Source organism: Heterocephalus glaber, unplaced genomic scaffold (genome assembly GCF_053883595.1).
Source record: "Heterocephalus glaber isolate CG9 unplaced genomic scaffold, H.glaber_assembly_v1.0 deba00001781, whole genome shotgun sequence".
NCBI lineage: Eukaryota > Metazoa > Chordata > Mammalia > Rodentia > Bathyergidae > Heterocephalus > Heterocephalus glaber.
Genome location: NW_028258467.1, coordinates 11219470 through 11242872, shown reverse-complemented (window position 1 = coordinate 11242872; position 23403 = coordinate 11219470). Strand labels below are relative to the sequence as shown.

The window sequence follows — 23403 nt, the reverse complement described above, 5'->3', positions numbered from 1 at the left end:
GCAGGCCCAGGTGGTTCTTACTGGGGAGGGGACGACCACGCTCCTAGGACAAGGAAGGGAGCGCAGCCCCAACTTACTGAAAATGTCCTTGCTCGGGTCCTCCAGCTGGGCATCCTGGAACACATACTGGTCCAGTTCCGCTAAGCAGTCAAGGAAAACAGTCAGCAAGGGCTCGGTGAAGGCCTACTGTGTGCTGGGTCTTGGGCTGGGCCCGGCACACAGTAGGAGCTCAACAAGTGTTGTTGACTGTACAAATGAGCAAATGAGCAAATGAATAAATGAACGCTGACCCTTTATGGGCTTTGAGTGTAATGGAAGCTAATGGGAGGGGGTGGGATGTGTCCATGAGAACTTCCTACTCCCTCAAGTAGTGCAATAGAGTGGCAGAGCAGTAGAGTGGGCATGGGGTTTGAGTTCAGATTCTACTTCTATTCTCCACTCCTAGCTGGGCAACCTTGGATCAGTTACTCAACCTCTCTGGGCCCCCAAGTTTCTAATCTGTGTAAGGAAAACAAATAATACCTACTACCCAGGGATGGATGGCAATGATTAGAAACTCTGCATTTAAAGCATTCAATGCAGTGGCCAGTACCCAGTGGACACCCCATAATGTGGCTGATTATATGAGAGGACACATGACTTTGAGCCTGTGTGCAAAGAGCTGTCACGGCAGAAAGTCAGAGGAAAAAGTGTAGAACGGGGTGGAGCAGTCAGAAAGGGCCTTGCAGAGGAGAGGACCCTGGAGCCAGGCCAGGAGAGAGGGGACAGATGGCTTTCTGGGTGGTGGGGACAGAGTGAGGAAAGCTGTTCAGGGCATGAGGCATCAGTGACTGCACAGAAGTTTCATGTTGGGGAAGCTAGGACTTGGTTTTATGAAAAGCAGAGGGGAGCCACGGAAGACCTGTGAGCTGTGGGACGATGGTGGCAGCAGCGGTGAAGGCTGCAGAACCCAACACCTATAGAGAGTTTTCTCCGTGCAAGTTCCCTTGCTAAGTGCTTTACCCATAATCCTCACAACCACCTACAGGTAGCTGGGGCTGTGATTCCCCACTGCGCATGTACAGAAGCTGAGATAGCAGTGTACAGAGCACCACAGTGACTGCTCGCCAGACGAGGGCTTGGCTTTCTAGAAGCTTGGGAGAAAGCCAAGGACTTGAGGAACAGTTTGGGGAAGGTACTCACTCTCTCAATAGCTCAGCAGAAAAAAAAAGCCCACAGATCCTAAGTGATGCTCAGATCCTTAATTACTGCCTCCAGCTGTGAGGAAATGTGAATGCTCTAAATATTTTGGTTTCCCCCAAGTAAATTCCCAGCAAGGGAAGGATCCAGGCAGTCTCTTGGTTCTGTAATTTCTGAGACACACATAGTTACTGCTCCTTTCCATTTCTGCCCTTGAGGAATATTGGATTAACTCTACCTGGGGAAAACTTGGCCACATTGATGCCAAGCATAAACCTTCTGATATGGATCCCAGGTTGCCAGGAAAAGGGCCTTAAGAACAGTTGTGTACATTGTTTACCCCACAAAGGTGCCCAGGCTAGAGAGTAAGTAGGGACAGAAATCTGAACTGCGGTTTGCTACCCAAGCTGTCACTTCCTGGCAGAGACTGCATCCTCCGGAAGAAGGAGCAACTTTCTCTAATTGAGCAAAGGCTCTAATGAGATAGTGGTGATCCTGGTGGGGAGGGATCCCCCAATTCCCTCTCCTAAAAAGTCAACAGCAGAGCCAGGGATTTAGTTCAGTGGTTCCGCCACCGGCCTCACAGGCTAAAGGTGCTGAGTTTGATCCCCGGTACCAAAAAAAAAAAGTCAACAGCAGCAGCAGCCACACTCACAACTCCTCTCTCCAAAGAGTTCTGCCATTGTCTGGAATCTGTGCCTCTTTTTAAGGCTGCACACAAAGCCTTAACAAATCTCCCAACCTCAGCCACCTTCCTTTTCATGTGGACTTCAGGGTTGGGGATCTAGCTCGGTAGTACAGCGCTTGCCTAGCATGCACAAGGCCCTGGGTTCAATACTCAGCACTAAAAAAAGAGAGAAAGGGGGGAGAGAGTTTGAAATGAGGAAGAACTGGATTAGAATTTCAGACCTGCCCCTTACCATCTCTAATGATTCACCTCTCTAAACCTCAATTTCCTCGTCTGTTGAAAGGAGATTTGAGTACTATGGGGTTTCGTTGTTGTCCAAAGCAGTCAGTGCAATAATGCATTGCAGCAATGAACATGCTCGGAGCACCTAATAAATGGTAAGTATTTTGAATACCAGAGCAGTTTGGCTTAGGAGCCGGGGAGGGAGAAAAGGAGAGGATGGTGTGGGCTTTGTGGGAAGGAAAGAAAGAAGAGCAAGGGACAGAAAAAGGTGTAGTGATGAAGCGAGAGGGACTAAAAAGAGATCGCTAGTGGTCGTTAGTGAAGGCCCCGTTTCCCAGATTCCGGTCTTCCTTGGAGGCGCCATTCTTCTTGGTGTCCTCGCATCCCCCTTGCAGTGATTTCTGCAGGACAGGCCTGCTGTGGAGCACGGTGAGTGGGTGAGATCAACGAAGGAGAGCCAGGAGCCCTTGCCCTCAGCTCTGTCCCCAGGCTCGGCACGCGTGCTCACCGATGTTGGCGTATGCCTCTCTGGTCTCTTCATCCCCTTCCATGTCACACAGCAGCCTGCTGAACTGGTCACAGTTGATGGTGTCCATGTCGGGTTCTGGGAGGAAACGTCCCTCGTATGAAGCAGGAAAGATCTGGGAAGAGGGCTGGTGGGAAGGAGGGAGAGGCCGGAGGGGCCAGGAGACATCCTGGCTAGGAGGGCAGCTTGGCACTGACTCGGGAGCTGTCCGCGGTGCTGACCGGGGCTGGTGGCCTGCCCTTGCCCCGCGCTGTCTGCGTCCCGCTGTGGGTGGGGAGGGGCGGGAGAGGCCAGAGGGAGGGGCGCCCACCTGAGCAGAGCTCGATCTCTTCCTCTCCCGCCAAGTCCATCTGGTCATAGAAGTGGTAGAGGTGCAAGGGGTCAACGTCGCTGTTAAGAAGCTCCAAGTACCCACCTTCCAGGGGCCCCAGCTCCATGGCTGCACACTGTCCACTGCCTGGAAGGGGAGACATACCCAGGTGTCTTCCCTTGGGAAGCTGAGAAGTGCAGAGGATTAACACCTACAACAGCTCCTGGGGTTAGGGGGACGCAAAGGAAGAGAGCAAAGGTGCTTGTCCAGTGCCTCTGATGTGCTCGAATGGCAGAGAGAGGAGCCTGAGCTCGAATCCTGGCTGTGAAGCCTTAGACAAGTCACTCGCCCTCTTTGAGTGCCAGCTTCTTCACCATTAGATCTGGAGAATGAAGTCTGCCTTACAGGACCACCTAAAGGCCAAGGGTGACTGTGTGTGGTGTGCCAGCCTCAGAGGAGGCCCATAATCAAAGGAAGCTTGTTATGTTAGGGGGCATTGGAGCTGGGACCCTAGGCTTCCAGACCAGACCACTCCACAGTGTAGAGTTGCCTCCCATCCATGCCAAGTTTTATTTGATCTTGGCTTGGAACTTACCCATGTCCCCAGAGCCAAACTTCTGTTTCTACTTGTAGACCAGGGACTTAGCTCAGTGGATCCACTGCCTGCCTTGCAATTACTAGGTCCCAAGTTCAATCCCCAGTACCAATAAAAAAATATTCCAATGTTTCTACCCATGCTTAGGAAGGGTTTCAAAGGGCCCTCCCCTGTACTCTTTCTCCACCTGTAGCTCCAGAGGGAGCTGGTGCAGAGAGGACCCTGATCACCTCACTTCAGCTGCCCCAGTCCAGGGCAGAGAGCACAAGCCAAGGCCCTGTGAGTGCAGGAACCTGTCCATTTGGCTCACTGACCCAAGTTTCCAGTGTGTTCCTGTACATGGCAGAACCTCTCCACCCATCAAGATGAAAAAGAACCAGGATTCACAGGTGCCTGCTGAGTTCCAGCCATCAATGACATGATGGTTTGGTCTAACTCATACACAGCTCTCTGCATTCCTATTTGTCAGGAGAAGAAACAGGCTCAGAGAGACAGAAGGTGAGTGAGGACTGGAACCCACTGTCTGGCTCCAAAGCCCCAACTTCTTCTGCCTCTTTGACTAACCTGAGCCAGCCTGGGTGGTGCCCTCCTCCGGAGAGGGTGTGGATAGCAAGACAATTTCCCACTTTGTGGAGCTATCTGGGGTACTCCAGAGGAGTGGCCTGTGTCTTTCTGCCAAATGTGCAATAGTTTTAGAAGGTCCTCTTTGAAACCACCCTTCCCCCTGGGCCACCACCTTCCATATCCAACTTGAGAAAACATTCTTGACCTTTTTGCAACCAAAAATCCTTTTTGGGGGGTTCACGTCTACCCCCACTTCACACTGCACCACAGGTTTTGGAAAACTGTATTACTGACTTGGTTTGTGCAACACAAGTTCATCTCCATCTCCCTTGGGGAAATCAGATGTTCTTACTCAGACCCGAGCAAGTTGCTCTGTTCACACGGTGCCCTTCTGTGCATCAGCATGTCCCGTCTCCTCAGCAGAGGGTCTGGGCCCGAACTGGGGCTCTGCATTTACTATTTTGTTTCAATTGTCCCAGCAACTCTGAGAGACTTGTATTAGTTTACCTATTTTACAGAGGGTGATTCTGAGGTTAGGTTTGGTTGACCAGATACTTTCTTCACAGGAAATGAGAATAATATATCCTTGATCTAAGGAGGAAATGTTAGGGGAAAGGAGATCTTTGCTATCCCTAAATCTCCCAGCACTGCTCTCACTGAGCATGAGAAGTACTTCCCCCACTTGTTGACCATAAACTTTTCCTGATGAATTAATGGAAAACCTCTGAACTTCAGGTCTAGAGACAAGTTTGGGTCCCAGCTCTGCCTGTGACTCTGTGCACATTTCTTTACACCTCTGAGGCTCATTTTCACCAACTGGGTGAAGAGCCCATTCAGCTAAGGAATTTGGGAGTCCTGATTCCTCACTGCTTTCAGTCTTTCCCTTTTCCTTCCCCTCAGACCTCCTTCCTGACACCACTTTGCTCCCAAACCTAATGACGAGATGCTTCTAGATGCCAAATGGGGATGGGAAGCCGGGGGTCCCAGGATGCTTGTCTCCCACGACCAACTCCTAAACAGCATCTCCACGGGGACAAGCCACTCTGGAAAACAATCTGGCACCACTTAAAACACCTGAGGAATTGGGCCTGGTGGTGCATTCCTGTAATCCCAGCACTTGGGAAGCTGAGGCAGGATGATGTGAGTTCAAGTCTTAGGTCAGCTTGAATAACACAGCAAGACCCTATCTCAAAAAGCTACAAAACAAAACACCTGTGGCTTGTGCTTGTAATCCCAGCTACTCAAGAAGTTTGAGGGAGGAGGATTCCAAGTTTGAGCCCAGCCTGGCCAACTTAGTGAGACTCTATCTCAAAATAAAAAGGGCTGGAGATGTAGCTTGGCGTGAAGGGTCTGGGTTCACTTCTCAGTACCACAAAATCAAACCAAATATAATAAAACAGGGCTCCAAGGATGCACAGACCCTCTGACCTAGAAATTCAGCTCTTGGCTGTGTACACCCCAAAGAAATGGCCTCACAGCCCCTCATGGGGACCCATCTGAAGAAGCTCACTTTGTGCTACCTGTGCCAACAGGGAGTTGGAGCCACATTCATATGGGGAGCAGACAGATAACAAGCAGCTGCTGCATTTTGTGTAGGACAGGGCAGTGACTGGAAGCAGAGACCAAAGACAGCATTTGTCAATCTGAACAACATCATACAGAATGGGAAGGAAAGGAGCAGGATAAGATCTGGTAGCCATGTTCCAGATGTGTTCAGTCACAGCTGGATGCAGAAAGGCAACACAAACATTGTAAGAGCACACACGAAGGTTACACCTTAAGTCCATTGGAATGGGTACCCAGAGAAGGGGAAAGGGGAAAGAAGAAGGGGAAATGAATGAAAAGAAGCCTATTCTGTGAATCCAAGATTGCAGTGTACTATGAACTGAGATGTACAATTACCCCAGCTACTCAGGAGGCCAAGGCAGGAGGGTCACTTTAGCCCAGGAGTTTGAGACCAGCCTGGACAATATAGCAAGACTTGTTCTCAAAATAAAATTTTAAAAGGGCTAGGGATATAGCTCAGTGGTAGAACACTTGTCTAGCATGTGTGAGATCCTGGGTTTCATCCCCATGATCGCAAAAAGAAATAAATGAATAAAAAATGTATGAGGCAACTAGGTACATGAAAATAATAATAATTTTTAAAAAGGAACAGGCCCTGTGGACCAGGAGATGGGCAGGAAGGAGGTGGCATCTGCAAAGGAGGAAGCCCAGCTCTCTGGCACCACGTGCCTGCCAGTGTGGGTGTCCACGCGCAGGAGACAGAGATCCAACAGAGACTGTGGCCCTCATGACTTTCACCTCCTGCAGGGTCATGAGACATGGCGGGGAAACTAAGGCATATGGGAATGGGTTTGGAAGGAATTTGGGAGGTTCTGGTAATTTCTCAAGGCAGGGAAATTGGAAGGTGTGTGTGTGTGTGTGTGTGTGTGTGTGTGTGTGTGTGTGTGTGTGTGTGGCCATCACAATGACTCCATGTAGAGTATGTATTGATTGTTGCTAGCAGCCCTGCTGCTCCCTCCTGCCCTCTGCCCAGACATATTTCACACAGCTGTGGTCCCTGTGGCACCGGGTTTGCAGCCCTTGTGTGAAGCCCCTAAGGTCTCTCTAGCTCTCTGTTGAAGGGTGATGGCTGGGGATGGAGGGTGATGGGCCAGGAGGCTGGGTTGCCATCCCTCCTGTCCTGCCATGGGGCTAAGGAGCACAGGAGGGGCTTGGACAGGCTGCATGGAGCCCCCAAACCAGCCACCTCCTGGGGGTTGGAGCAGGACCCTCAGAGTTGCAGCTTGCAGTGTGGTTGATGTGCCCCCAGCTCAGCCACCAGCTCAGACTGAAGGTCACAAAGGGGCCAGCTGGCTGGGAACCACGGTTGCAGAGAGCTGCTCCCCAGGACACAGCCCTCTGTCCAGCCTCTCTCCCCCTGGCTCCTGATGTCCGTGAATCTCAGAATTTCCACTGCAGCCCCAGCCCTCAGAGTAACCAGCCTGCAGCAGAGCAGGAAACCACCAGAGCAGAAAAGCTGGAAATAGAAGCAAGCTTGGCTCCAAGCCCTGGCCATCATCTACAGGGCTCCTCCAAAGTTGGAGGCAGGGCGACAGGGGCAGGAGTGGGACAACTAGGTTCACAACTGTCTGAGGGGCCAGAATCAACTTCACTGGCCCTGAGTCCTGAGCTCTGCACCTTGCTTTGCTTCTGGCAGGCTGTGTGTCCCTGGGCAAGTGTCTTCCCCTCTCTGGTCTCCGTGGATCTCATCTGCTAAACGAGAGGGTGTTATGAGAACAGTGGCTTTCAAGTGAAATTTTACAAGTATCCCAGATCCCTCAACAGGGGAAGACACAGCTGTTCGGTTAAAGGCCACTGAGGGGCTCAGAACCTCTTTTCTCCAAAAGGGGCTTTACAGAGTGCAGCTTAAAATACAACTCCACTAAGTGAAGGAAGCCTATCTGACAGGCTGCATGGTGTATGGTTTCATCCGTGTCACTCTAGAAAAGGCAAAAGCATGGAGACAATTAAAAGTTCAGCAGTTGCCAGAGGTCAAGGGAGAGAGGGGGAGACCAGGAGGAGACTGGGAGATTTATAGGGCCCTGACGCTGCTCCGCACGACACTGCAATTCTGGGTTCAGGCAACAGTGCACTTGTCCCACCCACGGAATACTCAGGACCCCAACGTGATCTACGGGCTGTGTGTGACAGCACTGGGGGTGTTGATGGGGGGAGGCGGGGCATGTGTGAACCCAAGTGTGTACAGGAAATCTTAGTGTCTTCTGCTCAATACAGCTGTGAACCTAAAACTGCTCTTAAAAAATTATGCTTGCTGGATGTGGTGGTGCGTGCCTGTAATCTCAGCTACTTGAGAGGCTGAGGCAGGAGAATCACAAGCTCAAGGCCAGCCGGGGCAACTTAGTGAGAGGCTGTCTCAAAATAAAAATGTTGGGCTTGGGATACAGCTCAATGGTAGAACACCCCTGGGTTCAATCCCCAGTATCTTGAAAACAAGTAAGTAAATAACCCCCAACTCCGTGTGAAAGTTTCGCCCCATCCTCCGGATCTGCTCTGACTTGAACATTTCAACTTGTGTAGTTGATGTTGCTGTGCTGCCCAGATCAGGCCTTGGCAACTGCCAGAGGGCTAGGAGCTCACAACTGACAGGGCCACCTCCCTGGGAACAGCCCCCCAAAGCCACACCCCCTTTCCAAGTGCATCGGTTGGTTGCATTTCTAAGAATTCATGTGTTGGAAACTTAACTCTCAAAATCATATGTCAAAGGCATTTGGAGGTGGGCATTAGAGAGGTGATTAGGACTGGACGGGTCGCCAGGATGGGGCCCTTATGGTGGCATTAGTGGCTTTATACTCAGAGGAAGAGAGACCTGAGGGAACGCATTTGCTCCCTCTCACCACGTGATGCCCTCTGCATGTTAGGGTGTAGCACGAAGACCCTCGCCAGATGCAGACCCCATGCTCCTGGAATTTCTGTCTCCAGGACTGGAAACTAAATAAACCTCTATTTTCTATAAATTTCCCAGCCTGTGACATGTAGTTATGGCAATAGAAAGTTGACTAAGACCTCAGGGGTAGCCCACGTGCAAGGACTGGACCCCGTGCCGTACTGGTCTCCTTGCCTCCATTTGGGACAACTCTGAAAGGTGACTCGGCTTGTGTGATGGGTTGATTTTTTCCAGGTATGGCCAGGAAATCATACAAAATCCCACAAAAGACACCACCGACCACCTCCAAGACCTTAGGAAAAGCCCCATCTCTTCTCTGGACCGTGATGGAGGACACCACCTCATAACAATATGGAAAATCTTGGAACGCAAAGGAGACCACGCTGATTCCTGCTTGGGGCTGGTAAAGGAGTTGATGGGGGAGCAACTGCAGCTGTGGGAGCTGCAGCCAGGAGACAGGGTGCACCTTCAGCATTTGTCCAAGGGCAAGGTCGGGACAAGATCCCCCTCGAGGCTCTGGCAGGCTTCCCTCTGCAGGCCCCAACACTCTTGCTGCAGTCAGAAGCCCGGAAAGGAGTCTGACAAGTACTTTCTGGAAGGGAGCATAGCCCAGGTGCTGGGGCAGGGAGAGGAAGGAGGATCACATGGCTGCAGGTAGCAAAGCCAGGCCCCAAACTACAGCCCTGACTCCCTCCCCACTCAACCTAACACGGGCTGGGCTCTTGAGACCCTAACATGAATATGTGCCAGTCCCAGCTGCCAGGATCTAGAGACAGGGCTCCAGGGTTGGCAGCTGGGCTGGGCAGAGGCTTTACCCAGTCAGGGTATCACACACAGTATCCCGGGCTCACCCCTGTGGTTCTGTTCAGTGTCTGGGCTGGGCCAGGAATCTGTATTTCAAACTGAGCATCCACAGTGGTACCCTCAGCACCACCTCACAGTTACCTTCCGATGATGATGATCATGATGATGATGATGATGATGATGATGATGATGATGATGATGATGATGGTTATTTTCCTGGGGATCAAACCCAGGGCCTTATCCATACTAGCCAAGTCCTCTACCATGAGCTACTTTCCCAGCTCTGCCCTCTAGTGATTCTGAGACATAAGGTAGGAGTTACAGTATCTCCAAGGTGGCATGAATTTCCACCTGCCAGGCAGACCTGCCCCTTAGCTTTGTGCCTTCTCTTTAATGCCAGGAAGCCCACAATTCTGCTCCCCTGATCAGCCTCCCAGACTTCCCTTCCTGCCGTGCTCCCATTTTGCCCCAGCTGGGAACTCCAGGACCAGAATGGACACTTCCACAACTCTTGTATTTTCCCTTCCAAGTCTCAGCTGCAGTCTGCTGCCATGACCTTGACCAGGTGATCCTCAGACCTCAGCTTGGATTTTGCAGTAGCTCCCACGGCATCCTCTAACTCAGCATCTCCTGACCCTAGGCATTCATCTGCCACCTGTACGATTTTATGGGCCATATCAGCACATAACCCATTCTAGAATTTACCTTAGTCTTTTCCTTGAATTAATTGAGGGAATTTAAATATATATAATATATACATGGGGGGGTGCTGGGAATCGAACTCAGGACCTTGAGCTTACCAGGCAATCACAGCACCGCTGAGCTAATTCCCTGGCCCCTAAATATATTTATTTTAAAAGAGAGTTTTCTAGAGTTGAAAGCAGGGTGTCAAACAGATACTTGAACACCAACGTCTATAGCAGTGTTAAAATGGTAAATTTTATATGTTTTATAAAAACATATGTTATGGGCCGGGGATTTAGCTCAGTGGTTCAGGCACCTGCCTAGCAAGCTCAAGGTCCTGAGTTCGATCTCCGGGACCAAAAAGAAAAAAAAAGATCAAAAACATATGTTATATGTTTTACCACAATTTTACAAAAAATCCTTTCTACTCTACCTTGAATGTAAACATAACAAAAATGTCACATTTAAAACAAAACAATATTATCAAAAGTGTCAGCTTCTCTCTCATTTTGCTAAAAAGACTCATTAGTAGCCACACGTGGTGGTGCACACCAGCATTTATGGAGGCTGAGGCAGGAGGGTTGCAAATCAAGTCCAGTCAGGGCAGTTTAGTACACTCTATCCCAAAATTTAAAAAAAATTAATAAAGGGCTGGAGATATAGGTCAGTGGGAAGGCTTTGTGTTCAATCCCCAATACAAAAGAAAGAATGAAAAGAGAGAGAGAGAGAGAGAACTATTAACACTAACATCCTGTGAAAGACAGTAGAACCACAAAATTAGACACTTTGTCTTCTGGGTAAGAAAACAGACAGGATCTGAAAAGTATCTGTTTCCTCCCTGAGAGCCAGAGTTAATTAATGCCTCTCTGTGGACCCAGAGCTCACGTTTATGCCCCAGTCTCTGGAAAACTCCCTTCTGCCCACGGTTTCCTCTGAGCACTTTCTAAACAACCTCACTAGAATCATAGTTTTTGCCAGCACATGCGGATTCTCTGGTCATCTTCCAAAGTGCTTCTGCGCGGGTCTAGAAAGCTGTCCTATTTTACCCATTTCGCAGATGAGGGTGATGGAAAGCAAATCAGAGAACCAAGCCTAGACATTGCCCCTGCTCAGCTCTCTTCCCCAACTGCCCGAACACCCAGGACCTTAGCATCACATCCTCTTGTAAATTTCTAGACTCTGCCTCTCACAAGGTGCTGTTCTCTGGAGACCTGTGGTCCCCTGGCCCATCAGACCACTCTGCTGTGTGAATAAGTCTCCCTGTGTCTGCCCAGGAGGCCTGCATTTGTCGATGCTCACACTCACTGGTGGAGGCACCAGACTGGGCTCCCAGGAGACCTGGGTTCAAATTCTGACTCTGTCTACTGCTCGCTAAATGGCCTTTGGCAAAAGGAAACAAAACAGGACTCAGTTTCCCCGGGATCAGAGGCGAGTAAAGGGGTTGGAGCACATCAGTGGTCCTCAGGGGAAGATGCAAAAATCGCTTGGAATTGGTAGCTGCACCTGCAGGTTCCAAGCCCCACGGAAGGTCTAGCCCACTGGAAAGGGTCCCCCAGGTGATTCCCACGTGCGGGATGATGGGATCCCTGGCTCAGCCAGCTCTGAGGACCCTTCCAACCCATGTGCTGAGCTTCCCGGAGACCAGCTCCTCACCTGAAGCCACCTGGGGTTTGTAAAGTGACTTATTTTGGCTGCCCTCCCTGTTCGGCTCCATTAGGCCCAACAGCAGGAAGTGCCAATTTCCTCAATCTGGATGGGGAGAAGTATTTATTTATTGGAAGGAAAGGGCATGAATGGAAGGTTTCCTGCCAACGCTGGGAATTCCTGACTCTGACTCTGGACGGTGGTGAGGGCACCTCGCACTCCTAGGCTTGTGCCTCCTCTCCAGAATCATCTGGGGTGGAGAGAGGCTGTGGGACTCTGGAGGACTGGGGCTTTTAGGGATACCAGACAAAGCTAGGCACCGCGGCTCTAATGCTTTCTGGGACCTCTAGGAGAACCATAACTCCCGCTTCGCAACCCTTAGTGTCTCTCCTTAAAGGACCCAACTCTGGTCCCAGTGCAAGGCCTGTGTAAGTGGTCCGGAGAAGCCCCCTCCCCCAATGGACGGTAGAACAAGTGGGCATCTCCTGTCCTCTGACTACAGGGTCTGCCCCCTATCACCATCCCCGACTAGGGAGCCTACCAGGAGCGCAGGTAGCGTCAGGGAGGCAGCATGATCCGTAACAAACAGGCTCAGCGAAGTGGCCCTGGTCCAAGGTCCCATTGCCCTGCCCGCGCCTCATGCGCGCCTCTCCGCGCTGCTGGACGCACTGAGACTGCTGAGCGCTCGCCAAGATGAGCGCGTTTCCTCCGGTGAGCCAGGCGCTGTCTCAGCCTGTCCGAAGACTTTCCGCGCAGCTCGGCCGGAGCTCTGGGCACAGCAGCGGGGCTCGGGTTCTCCACTCTCGATTGCTGAGTGGAGTCGGTTTAGCATCCGAGGAGTCCCGAGCCTGCCTTCTGAACCTTCCCTCTCCCCTCCTCTCTGCCTTGCCGTGTGAACTCCGGCAAGCAGCTGCCGGCCTGCCTCGGAGGAGCTTCCATTCCCAACCCAGCTTTGGGGATTCCACAGGGGACCTTAGTCACCTACCGGTTCCCCGGGCTCCTGCACACCACCGATGGCCTCTCCCTCCCGCCAGGTCTGGGGCTGTGGTGAGCTTGGGGCGGATCTGCTGCCTGGTCACCCCACCTCCCCAGGGGCAGACGCTCTTTTTCCCTTTCACTTTCTCTCTGCACCACTGGACTTGAGCCAAACTGGGGAGCAAGCAGTCACCCACGCGTCCCCTGCTGCGCCCACCGGGTGCTCTCTCGGAAGCATTCTCACTCTCCGGAACTACTCGGCCTTGCCGGGGCTCCCCACAGGTCCAGCCTCCAGCCAGCTCCTCACAATGGCCAGCGCCTGCTTGGAGCCCAGGTCAGGAGCAAGCGTGCTCTAGGGCAGGAAGTTCATCGGCACCCCTGGGTGGGCCTCTGTTTCTCTCCAGCTCAGCCCAACCATGAAGGTGGCGAACTGCTCCTTGATGCAGATGGACCTGAGACCCACTAGCTGAGCAAGGCGGCCCTCCATCCCCACCTCCCGTGCCCTAGGGAGGAAGAAACTCCTGCAGGAGGGATCCAGCTTTGGTGACCCTGTGTTCCCATCACCACGCCCCTGGTGACAGAAATCCTGTTCCTCCTCCTCCAGAAAGTTTAGACCCTACTCTACTAGGTCATGAGACCTTGGAGAGGTCACTTCCCCTTCCCAGGCTTGGACTTCCTCATCTGGAATCGGAGGAGTGGGTCTAGGGGGCTTCCAGCCTCTCTTTCCTCCTCAAACAACTGCCCCAAGAGCCTCTAGCGGCATCGGACAGAGCAGAGGAACTGTTCGCCCACCTCTGGCCTCACACATTTCTGGGGAGTCTGAGAAAAGGGGCCCCACTCCTTTCCACCATGCTACAGCAACTCCAATAATATTGGGCTTCTTCTCTGTTGATACTTAGGTCCTACAAGGTCCCGGGTCCTAGGCTAGACCCTTGGATCCCTGGTGTTACCCCTTCATCTAGGCTTCCCCCTTTGTCCATTTTACAGCCAAGGAAAACTGAGACTCAGAGAACATTAGTGACTGCACAGGCACACACCACACGCCCTCAGCCACAGAGCAGCGGTGTGTCAAGCCTGCTGTGCCACCTTCAGAGAGCTGGTGCCAGATGTCTGTGCTCTCCCCTCTCCCTCCATCTGTCCCTTGACCCTCAGTTCTCAACACTGGGTGGAAACTGGGGAGAGGGCAGCATCTTCCAGGTGTTGCACCACTACAGGGCTGACTCCAGTTTTGCTTTTCCTGCTTCCCCAGAAACAGAGTAGAGTCTAGCAGGTCTGACCTCCTCCTCCACAGGCACCCTTCAGTGCTTACTAAAGATAGACCTGGCAGTAAGAAGACGGCTGGCCTTGGCGGCCCAGCCTAGGACACACCCCCTGCAAGGCTATGGGCTGGGAAGCCCTGTCCCATCCCAGGTGCCTGGCCGATCCCAAGTCCCTCAACTGGAAGGAAACAGACACTGGCTTCCAGCAGGACATGGACCCCTCTTTCCACCCTCACCCCCATTTCAAAGCAGTGCCTCCTTTTATCTGGCCGTGGTGGAATCAACCGAAACCTCATTCCAAATGAAGATGCATTCCCAGCAGCACTTCCTCCCCACCGCCTTTTTACCTTGGGGATCTGGCAGGTAGGACCCTGAAGGATGTGGAGCCGGGCAGTGCATGGTGTGGGAAGCAGGGCAAGGCAGCAGTGGCTGGAGTCCGGCAGCCCCAGCTAGTGCCTTCAGCCTCCTCATGGATGTCTTCAAATGCCCGGAGCAGAATCAGGCGGTCTCATCCCCAGCCTCTGCCTACAGCAGCGGGGAGCCCACCAAGCTAGTGCACTTGCAAAGGAAGCGAGCAGGAGACTAGCAGAAAAGCTGTCAGGTTTCCTGTGCCTAAATACCTTCTAATTTGCCCACACTCCCTTACAGCTTCCCCATGCCTCTCATGTTAATTTCAGTTCCTTATTGTAGACCAAATGGGGTGACCACAGACAGTTGCCAGTTGTCTGCTGGGAGGGAGCTTCACTCTGATGCTCAAAAACAAAGATGGAGCCAACTGTCATAGCCGCTGTCCTCTGCAGGATGGGACTGTATCTGAGCCCCACACGTGTCTCAAGACAAACAGCTTCTGTTGGGGTTCAACAGGCTTCTGGACTCTGCTCCCCCCTGCCGACACTGCCATGCCAGATTTCCTGGAGGTCAGGAGTGCTGCACCCATCATTTTCATTCCAAGTCATTGGACTGAACCAGGTGTGGTGGCACACATCTGTAATAGGTGCACATAGGAAGCTGAGGAAGGAGGATCGTGGGGTTGAGGCCAGCCTGGACTACATAGGAAGACCCTAGTTTAAACAAAACAAAATAAAAAATTGTACTCAAGCTGAGTGTGATGGCCCATGCCTGTAGCCCTAGCATTCTGGGAGGCTGAGGCAAGAGGACTGCAAGTTTGAGACCAGCCTGGGCACCTTAGTGACTTAGTTGAGACCCTGACTCAGAAAATGTTTTAAAAGGGCAAGTGCTGGGGATCTAATTCAGTGCAAAGGCCCTGGGTTCAGTCCCTAGTATATACAACTATATATATTATATATACACATACACAAGGGGCTGACCCAAATATGAGACCCCTACAGCCAGCTAGTTTGGGGTAACAGACGTGGTGCTAAATGATACTGACTCCAGTGGACAGAAAGTATCTTTCAAGTTTCTGCTCACTCTCTTTGGTTATAAAAGACCAAATTTTGGTTTGGGGCTAATCTATGTTAACACCCCTTCTAAGGGGTTAACACCTCTCCTCTTCAAGGGTCTGGCTAGAATCGACTTGACATTGCTCTACCTTTTTGTTTAATAATCATCTGCTATTTGGGGCACTTCCCCCACTTTATGGTTAGACATAAAGCTCCTTTAAAAATGTGAGACAGATATGAGTAGTTTGAAAAAAAAAAAACGTCAAGTAAATAATAGTGTAGGCGGACAGCAGAAAGAGCACAAGTTATGAAAGTGGTGGTATTGAAATGAATGAAGTTTGGGGAACTGACTTATGGCTGGTGCATGGTTACTGAAAGAGCCCTGGACAGGCAGACTGAGAGCCAGCTGTCACTAGCAGGTGTGTGACCTGGGACCCCTCACTTCCCATGTATGACATGAGGATGATACCTGCCTTTGTACGGCAATCATTTTAAAGCAGCTATTGCTTTTTAGAAGTCCCACAAGAGCCAGGCATGGTGGTGCAGGCCTGTAATTCCAGCACTTAGGAGGCTGAGGCAGGAGGATCACTGAGTTCGAGGCCAGCCTAGGCTACATAGGAGTTCAAGGGCACCCTGAACCACACAGTGAGACCCTGTCTTAAAAAAAAAAAGAAAAAGTCCCACAAGGAGGACAAATGAGAAATGCTGAGTCAGTTTGAAACAAGGCCTGTGGTTGGAAAAAATAAAACAAAACTAAAAACTAAAAACAGACACAACGAATGTTTGAAATCCCAACTCTCATTCTCCCATGACCCCATGCCAAGGGAGAGGCATCCCTGGATGCTCTGCTGTCTTGGGATCACATACAAGAGTCCCCTCCTCTGACGCCCCCACCTGCTCCCAAACTCATGGTCCCAGCTGCTTTGTGTCAGGGCACAGAGTCATCTAGGCTGGGGACACCTTCTGGGAACCCCGCATCATCTCCTACTTAGACAACAGCAGCCACCTGCTACCTGGACTGACCCCTCTAGGCCCACAAGCCACAAGCTCCAAATGCTGCCTGTGCCCATGCAGAAGTTTCTGAGCAAGGCAGGGAGGATGCCAGCCTGTATGTTGAGCTGGTGGCAGAGCCTGCACACTGCCACATGGAGCAGCCAGGCAGAGACTAGAAGTGCACGGTTGTGATACTCAGCCAGGAGCTGAGGGGCTCTGAATCTCAGCAGCAGTTGGAGAGATGGCAAGAAAGGCGACAGAATGGCTCAGAAGTCAAATGGTAACCTTCTGTGACAGAGTGAATGTGGGCAAGGAGCAGGAGGAGAAGCCAAGCTGACCCTGGGCTTCTCTATGCTAGAGCATCTATCTGAGCCAGGCATGGTGGCACACTCCTGTAATCCCAGCACTCTGGGAGGCTGATGCAGGAGGATGGCCAGCTCAAGCCCAGCTTGGACAACTTATCCACTTAGAAAGACACTGTCTCAAAAATAAAAACTGAATAAGGGCTGGCAGTGTAGCTTAGTGCAAAGGCCCTAGTACTGCCCCCCACCACGCATCTGGCTATATTCTTGCTCATGTTCATCTTAGATTCACCAGCTGTGTTAACCACTCTCATGAGCTCAGGCCTCTCCTGACTGAGTGGCCCTCTCCGTGCTGTTGGAGCCAACCTTGACCCTGAATTTTCTCTGTCTCAAGACAGGATCTAACATGACGGAGCCCACTCACAAGAGGCAGAAGCATTGTTAAGTTGCCAGTCTGAGGTCCTCTGCCAAGTCCCAGAGAGAGGAGGGGAGGAAGCGGATCTTCCAAGCAGAGAACAGCATTCCATGCGACTGGCACGGCTGCCACCCTGTGTCATGCGTGCTCCCCTCGGCAGCCCTCCTCCCTCCTCTTTAGGGCCTACATCCTCGTCATCTTCGAGGCTCAAGTTCCCTCCTTCATCACCCTTCCAGCTAATAATTCCCGTCTGCTTTATTTTCACGAAATTTGTTGCCAGGTTATTTGACAATAAATTGTCAATGTCCTATCTCTTAAGTATCAGGTCACCTCTGCTATCTCTCCTCCTGATCATGAAACCATTAATGTCTAAGACAAGGTCTTTTATTTTCTTGCACTCACCCCAGTGCCTAACACAGAACCGAACATTTAAAAATTGCACCACTCCAAGATTGTCTGAGTGGATGGATGGAATTGGGGATTTGAATAAAGGCAGTTTACATTCCAAATGCATGAAGATTCTCTCCCAACAAGTGCCTTGTCACATGCATTTTGGTGACCACCACAGCAGGAACTAATAAATGACTAAGGAGGTGAAAAGGGAGGAAGAGAGAAGGAAAGGAAAAGAAATGGGTAAATAGAGGTAGGTAAGTAGAAAAAAACTGGCATGTATACAACTTAGGTAGACAAGAAGGTATGGGAGAATTTAGGCCTCTTGGAAGATATGCAAGTAGATTAGTTGATGGGAAGGCAGGTAAATAAGAGTGAGAGTGTGTGTGTGCAGTGATAGAAATACTATATAGTGAACATTTAAATTAAAAATTTAGCCAGGGATCTAGCTCAGTGGTTTTGCTCCCTGCCTCCCAAGCGTAAGGACCCAAGTTCTATCCCCAGTACCAAAAATTTAAAAAAATTATTGCAGACCAGCATGGTGGTGTAGGCCTGTAATCCCAGCTCTCAGAAGGCTGAGGCAGGAGGATCACCACGAGTTCCAGGCCTGCCTGGGTTACATAGTGAGACCCTTTCTCAAAAAAACAAACAAAAAAATTATTACGATAAAAGACACATTGCCACACTGCCATGAATCCCTTTCAAAATAGACACCCTTGCTTCAAATACACTTATCCCATTGTTCTTGTCACTGGAAGTCCTCTTTTGCGAGTGCATTTTAGTGCCTGCCTTGATGTTGTGAATTGATTCAAAATGTTTATGCCAACTCTGTGAAATAAAAATGTTACAGTGTATCCTTATCCATCTTAGGCACCAGACCTGGCACCATGCGATTTCTGGCTCTTGCCAAAGTCAAAATGACCAGAAGGATCAACATTTTCAATAGATTCAGGGCACTGAGGCAGCTGCAACAGTGTGTTGAGGACCAGAGGAGAATTAAGGCCCAACTGGCCTCCTCTGTGAGCACAAAGGAGAAAGGCCGCACTAAGGGATGACCGCACATTAGGGAAAAGTTAAGGCAGCTGAGGTTGAGTTGTTTACCAGAACATGTACTAGTGGCTATTGGAAAGCAGACAAACCTTGTGTTACCTTCACTGCTTGTGCCCGTGTTTGGGTGAATAAAAGCGAGGTGGCCAAAGGCTCAGGTCTCCTCTGGCTGCACATTAGGCTGACTCTGTGTCTTTTTGTCATTCATCCTCCTTTCCCCCAGGTCAGGGAGGAACAAAGTAACCAGTGTAGGTCCCTGAGGAAGGCCGGGGATGGGAGAGTGGGAACAGGTGGAGCCCAAATTTAGGGCTTGGGACCCAAGGTCACCTACAGTTGGCATCCCAAACAGGAACCTGAGACCCGGGGTTGCTACAATAGTGCAACTAAAGATACTCACAGAAGAGGACTTCCAGAGCTGCTTCAGAGAGTGGTAAGCACAATAGCACAGGTGTGTTTGAATCGAGGAGTATTATGAGGGAGATCAATAGCAACGTGGTTTTTACGGCAATAAAATTTTTTAAAATTTAAATAGTCACCTTATCTTTTGATCATCCTGATTAAGTAGAAACAGGATAAATTGGTAAGTGGAGAAGAGTGGCTGAGTATATAAAGAGACAGCAGTTGTAAGGAGGTGGTGGGTGAGGGGTCCAGGAAAGCTGAAGGGCGGACAGGTCAGTCACAGGCAGGTGGCTGGTGACACAGGTGAGCCTGTGCTCCCGGGAGCAGGAAACAGAAATCATCCCTGGCTGGGTCAGCACCGGGCTGCAGGCTCCAGACAAGCGGCCCCATCTGGCCAGGAAATCCCACGGGAGGCTCCCTCTGTGGCTCTCGGGGTTCAACAGGGCTGACTGCTGGGAGCTGACCCCTGGGGCATGGGCAAGGGTACCCCTTGCACTCCACCTCATCCAGGGAGCAAAGGGATCCCCAGGCCGAGCACAGGGCTGGCTCTGGGGGAAGGGGGCTGGAAGGGGCACAGTCTCTGTCCTCCACAGTCCGCCCAGCTCTGGTTTCCTGCATCCCAAAGCCCAAATGCAGAAGGAAGCTGGGGGAGAAGGCCGAGAAGGCTGCGCCGTGTCCCTCCCTCTCCAATAAATCAGGCGACATCCTAGGCAGAGATTTTGTTCTTTGGTTCTTTGAATATAGTCCACGTAATGAAACACAGAGCAACAAAACAGCACAGCGGAGCCAAAGACAACCATAAAATGCAGGGTGCTGCAGCCCTGAGGAAGTGGGCAATACCCACGGCTAACTGGGCTCCCTCGCCTTCTGTTCACACGGGCTTGTGGTGGCCCCAGCTGCTGAGTCAGACCAGCTTCCTGTTGCTGGGAATGTACCTGACTCACGTAGGATAATGTCTCAGACCCTCAGGACAGCAACTCTGAGGGTGACTGTCGCCTCCACTTTATGGTGGGAAAACCGAGGCCCAGAGGGGTCCTGGGAAGCACTTAAAGTCAGACCTGTGCCCCATGGGAGCCGGGGCTGGCACTCAGGCTGTCTAAAGAGCTGGGTGCTTGCTCAAGCACCAAGCTGGGGAGGACACTCACTTGTTCTTAGACATGCAGAGCACCGAGCACACCACCCTGCCATTTCATGGGGCCCCGCCAAGACTACAGAAATGGTTGTTCTCTCAGCTCCTCGGGCCCTGGCTGATTTCTCCTGTTGAATGCTCTTTACTGTTCTCATCAGGTCCCCAGCTACCCAGCTATTTAGCCCTCATGGTAGCTCTGAGAGATTTCTGACACGCACACTTCAGAGAAACTCGGGTTCCGAGTGAGTGGTCCAGTCGTGGAGCCAAGGTCACACTGTTTGGAAGTAGCAGAGCAGGAGCTCAGACCCAGAGCTGCCAGCGCCCAGCCTGGTTCTTTTTCATCACCCCACCCTAGCGGTCCCTTCCCTGGCTCCTAATTGCCCTTGGGATGAAGTCACCTAGGGCCAACTGCTTCGATTTCCCCTCGAATCCTTTGAGTTCTCAGCATGAGAACCTGGAGTCCAGTCCTCACCAGTGTGAGTGCCCATCCCAGAGGTGGGCTTTGTGCATGGTCCCAGCTAAGATATGGGCATCTGAGGCACCTTCCGAATGAGCAGGGAAGTTCCGCCCAGAGATCCTCGGCCCGTTTGCCTGAGTTTGCCGTATCCTCTTGGGTTGTCTAGCAGAGGAAGCCAAGCAGAAACTGCTGTAATAGAGCTGAACTCATGAGACCCAGTCATCCTCTTCCCTAGGCCATGTCCTGAGGCAAATTACTTAACTTCCCCAGGCCTCAGTTTATTCATGGGTAAAATGGGAATAATGGTACCATGTGACCTATCCACCCACCCACCCATTCACCATCAAACAAACGCATCACCTGGTACAACTATTATGTGCTCAGGCACTGTGCTAGGCATTTGAGATGCATTGTGATTAAATTATAGATTTATGGCCATGTGGACCTTATTCTTCAGTGCGAGAATCAGACAACAAACAACACACAAAAAAATAGATGTACATGGAAGGTGAAAAAGAAGTCAATCCCGGGGAGGAGACTCGGAGAGTGGGTGCATGGCCAGGGTAGGCCTCATTGATAAAGTGACATCTGAAGCAAGAGTTGAAGGATGTTAGGGTTGGCCAAGAGGATACCTGAAGAAGAGTGCTCTGGAGGTGGGAAGAGCACATGCAAAGGTCCCGAGGCAGAGTTTGCCAGGTGTATGAGAAATAAGGTGGGTACTGAAAGAAGCAGGGGATGAGGGCAGAGAGCTGAAGAGGGCAGACTGTGAAGGACCTTTTGGGGTATTGTCCAGGTTTAGCTTTTCCTCCGAGTGACAGGGGGAGCCAGTGCAGAGTTTAGCGCAGTGGAGGGTGCTGGGGGGAGGGGTTACAAAAATCCCACTCCGTTGATTTCCTTTTCGGAACATCCCCTCCCACTGAACCTGAAGTCAATGCCCTTTATTTCCAAGCCACCATTTCTCCTTCCCTGTTCTGCTTCTCTCCAAGGGCTGCTCCACACCCTCTCCCACCTTGCACCAGCCTGCTGGGAGGTGGGGAGGGGACCGGCCTTGCCGGCCTGGAGGGGAGCAGCCTGCAGGCAGGAAGGGGAGAGGCAGAGAAGGCCACATGTCCTGCCACCTCCCAGGCCCCTGAGGACCACACACCTCAAGCGCAGTTCCACTTTCTGAAGTCACATGAGACCCGAAATAAAAATATTACATCCCCGGGGAGGAAACAGCTAAATAACAGGAACCAGCACTCTCAGGAGGAGGGGGAGGGAGGGCTGAGGTGCTGGCAGCAGGCGGGGAAGGAGGTGTGTCTGGGAGGCTCTGGCTTCTCCCAGGTTGGCGCACAGGCCGCTCACACTGCTGAGAAGTGAGGCGTGATTTGGTGTAGGGTGCCACTCCCCTCTCCTGGTCTATTAGGATGGACAGAGGGAAAGGTGTGTCCCACAAATGGATGGAAACCACCTGGGTGATGGAAAGCACTAGCACCAAGCCCGTAAATACAAACCCCATGACAAAAAACCTGGGTGTGGCAATGGATTTGGAGAGCTTCAGGTGCTTCAGGGATGGCCCTCGGAAGACATCTGACCTCTCACGGGGGAGACCAAAGCTTGCCTGTTCTCCAGTCCAGCGCTCATGGCTTCCCACCCAGACCTTCTGGGCAGTCTCTGCTTTTCCTCTTTCCTGTCTTGTCCTTTCTTTTTCTTCCCAGTTCCCATTCTATTCCCTCCCTCGCTCCCTCCCTTCCTTCCTCCTTCTACTGGGGATTACACCCAGGCCCTTCACACTGAGCTACATCCCCAGCCCTTTTTTATTTTGAGACAGAGTCTCACTAAGTTGATAAATTGCCCAGGCTGGGCTCAAATGTATGACCCTTCTGCCTCAGCCTCCCAGAGTGCTGGGATTACAGGGAGGCACAACCACACCCAGCTTCTGCTTTCTTTTTCCACATTGGGTGAGAATCCAGATTCTCAAAGGGCTCAGAGTGGAAGGCAGAATTGGGTAATGGGTGCTAGATTGAGCTGGACTGTGCCTGTGCACAGTAAGCCCTCAGTAGCTGTCAGTCACTGTCAGTATCTCAGGTTTCCAAGTCACTCCAAAGCCATAATAGGACCACAGGGGCTGGAATTTATGCCCCTAAATCCTGAAATCAGAAAAGCAGAGACTCCCTGTGAAGACAGGACAGCCATATGTCCTTACAAAGCACATTGCAATCAAACTGGCACCTCTTCTACCCGAGAAGGAAAACCTAGATGGAACCTTGGAGTGGGCGCAGGCCTGTTTTCCTGGTTTAAGACACATCTCTCCTTCCTCCTTCTCTTCTTCCTTTCTTCTCCTGGCCTCTGTCTGTCTCTCCCTTCCTTTATCTCTTTCTCTGTCTGACTACCTGTCACGCAGACACACACGCACATGCATACACATGCAAATGCATTTGCACACACATCTTTATAGATGTGCACGTGTGGAGAAGCATGTACATGCACACCTAAATGCATGTACACACACGAATACACATACACCCAAATGCATGTACACACATCCACACAAATGCGGGTACATACACACCCATGCACACACAAGCGCAATGTCCTCTGTCTCTAGCTCTTCATCTGGCCCCCCTTTCTTTGGCACCTCATTTCTCTACTTTTGACCCACAGTGATTGTGCCTGCCTCTGTCTTCCCCTCCAGGCTGGGAGCCTGTTGAAGGCAGGAGCTAATCTGTCTGCCCCAGGCCCTGCTACTGGCATGTTGGTGGGGCCCCAGGGTGGGTGTTTGGCCACCTGCCCCGGGGCAGGTTTCATATGCACAGGGTGGGAGGCAGTTCCATGTCTCCAGCACACCCAGGCGCACAGACTGAAACTTCGAAGTGGTCCTTGCTCCTGCCAGCTTGCCAGGCACCCTGATTCCTGCCCACTGACTTCCCTTTCAGAGGGGAGGGAAAATCCTTGCGATGTCCCCACTAGTCAGTGCCCCGGAGTCAGA

The 23403-nt window shown here is 51.5% G+C and overlaps 1 protein-coding gene across 10 annotated transcripts in view; it reads right to left on the bottom strand.

Moving 5' to 3' along the window:
* Ciita (class II major histocompatibility complex transactivator) overlaps window positions 1–23403 on the bottom strand; it is a 50736-nt gene that overhangs the window by 19674 nt on the left and 7659 nt on the right. For 8 of the 10 annotated variants that reach the window (XM_087202913.1, XM_087202917.1, XM_087202916.1 and 5 more), the window contains 3 exons: window positions 2926–3072; window positions 2598–2693; window positions 78–140 (listed from right to left, as the gene is read on the bottom strand). In XM_087202913.1, coding sequence (XP_087059039.1) covers window positions 78–140; window positions 2598–2693; window positions 2926–3072 — 306 coding nt within the window. Of the gene's footprint in view, window positions 1–77; window positions 141–2597; window positions 2694–2925; window positions 3073–12651; window positions 12735–14247; window positions 23400–23403 lie in introns of those variants that run through there. The other 2 variants (XM_087202919.1, XM_021244300.2) reach the window with 2 other exon arrangements.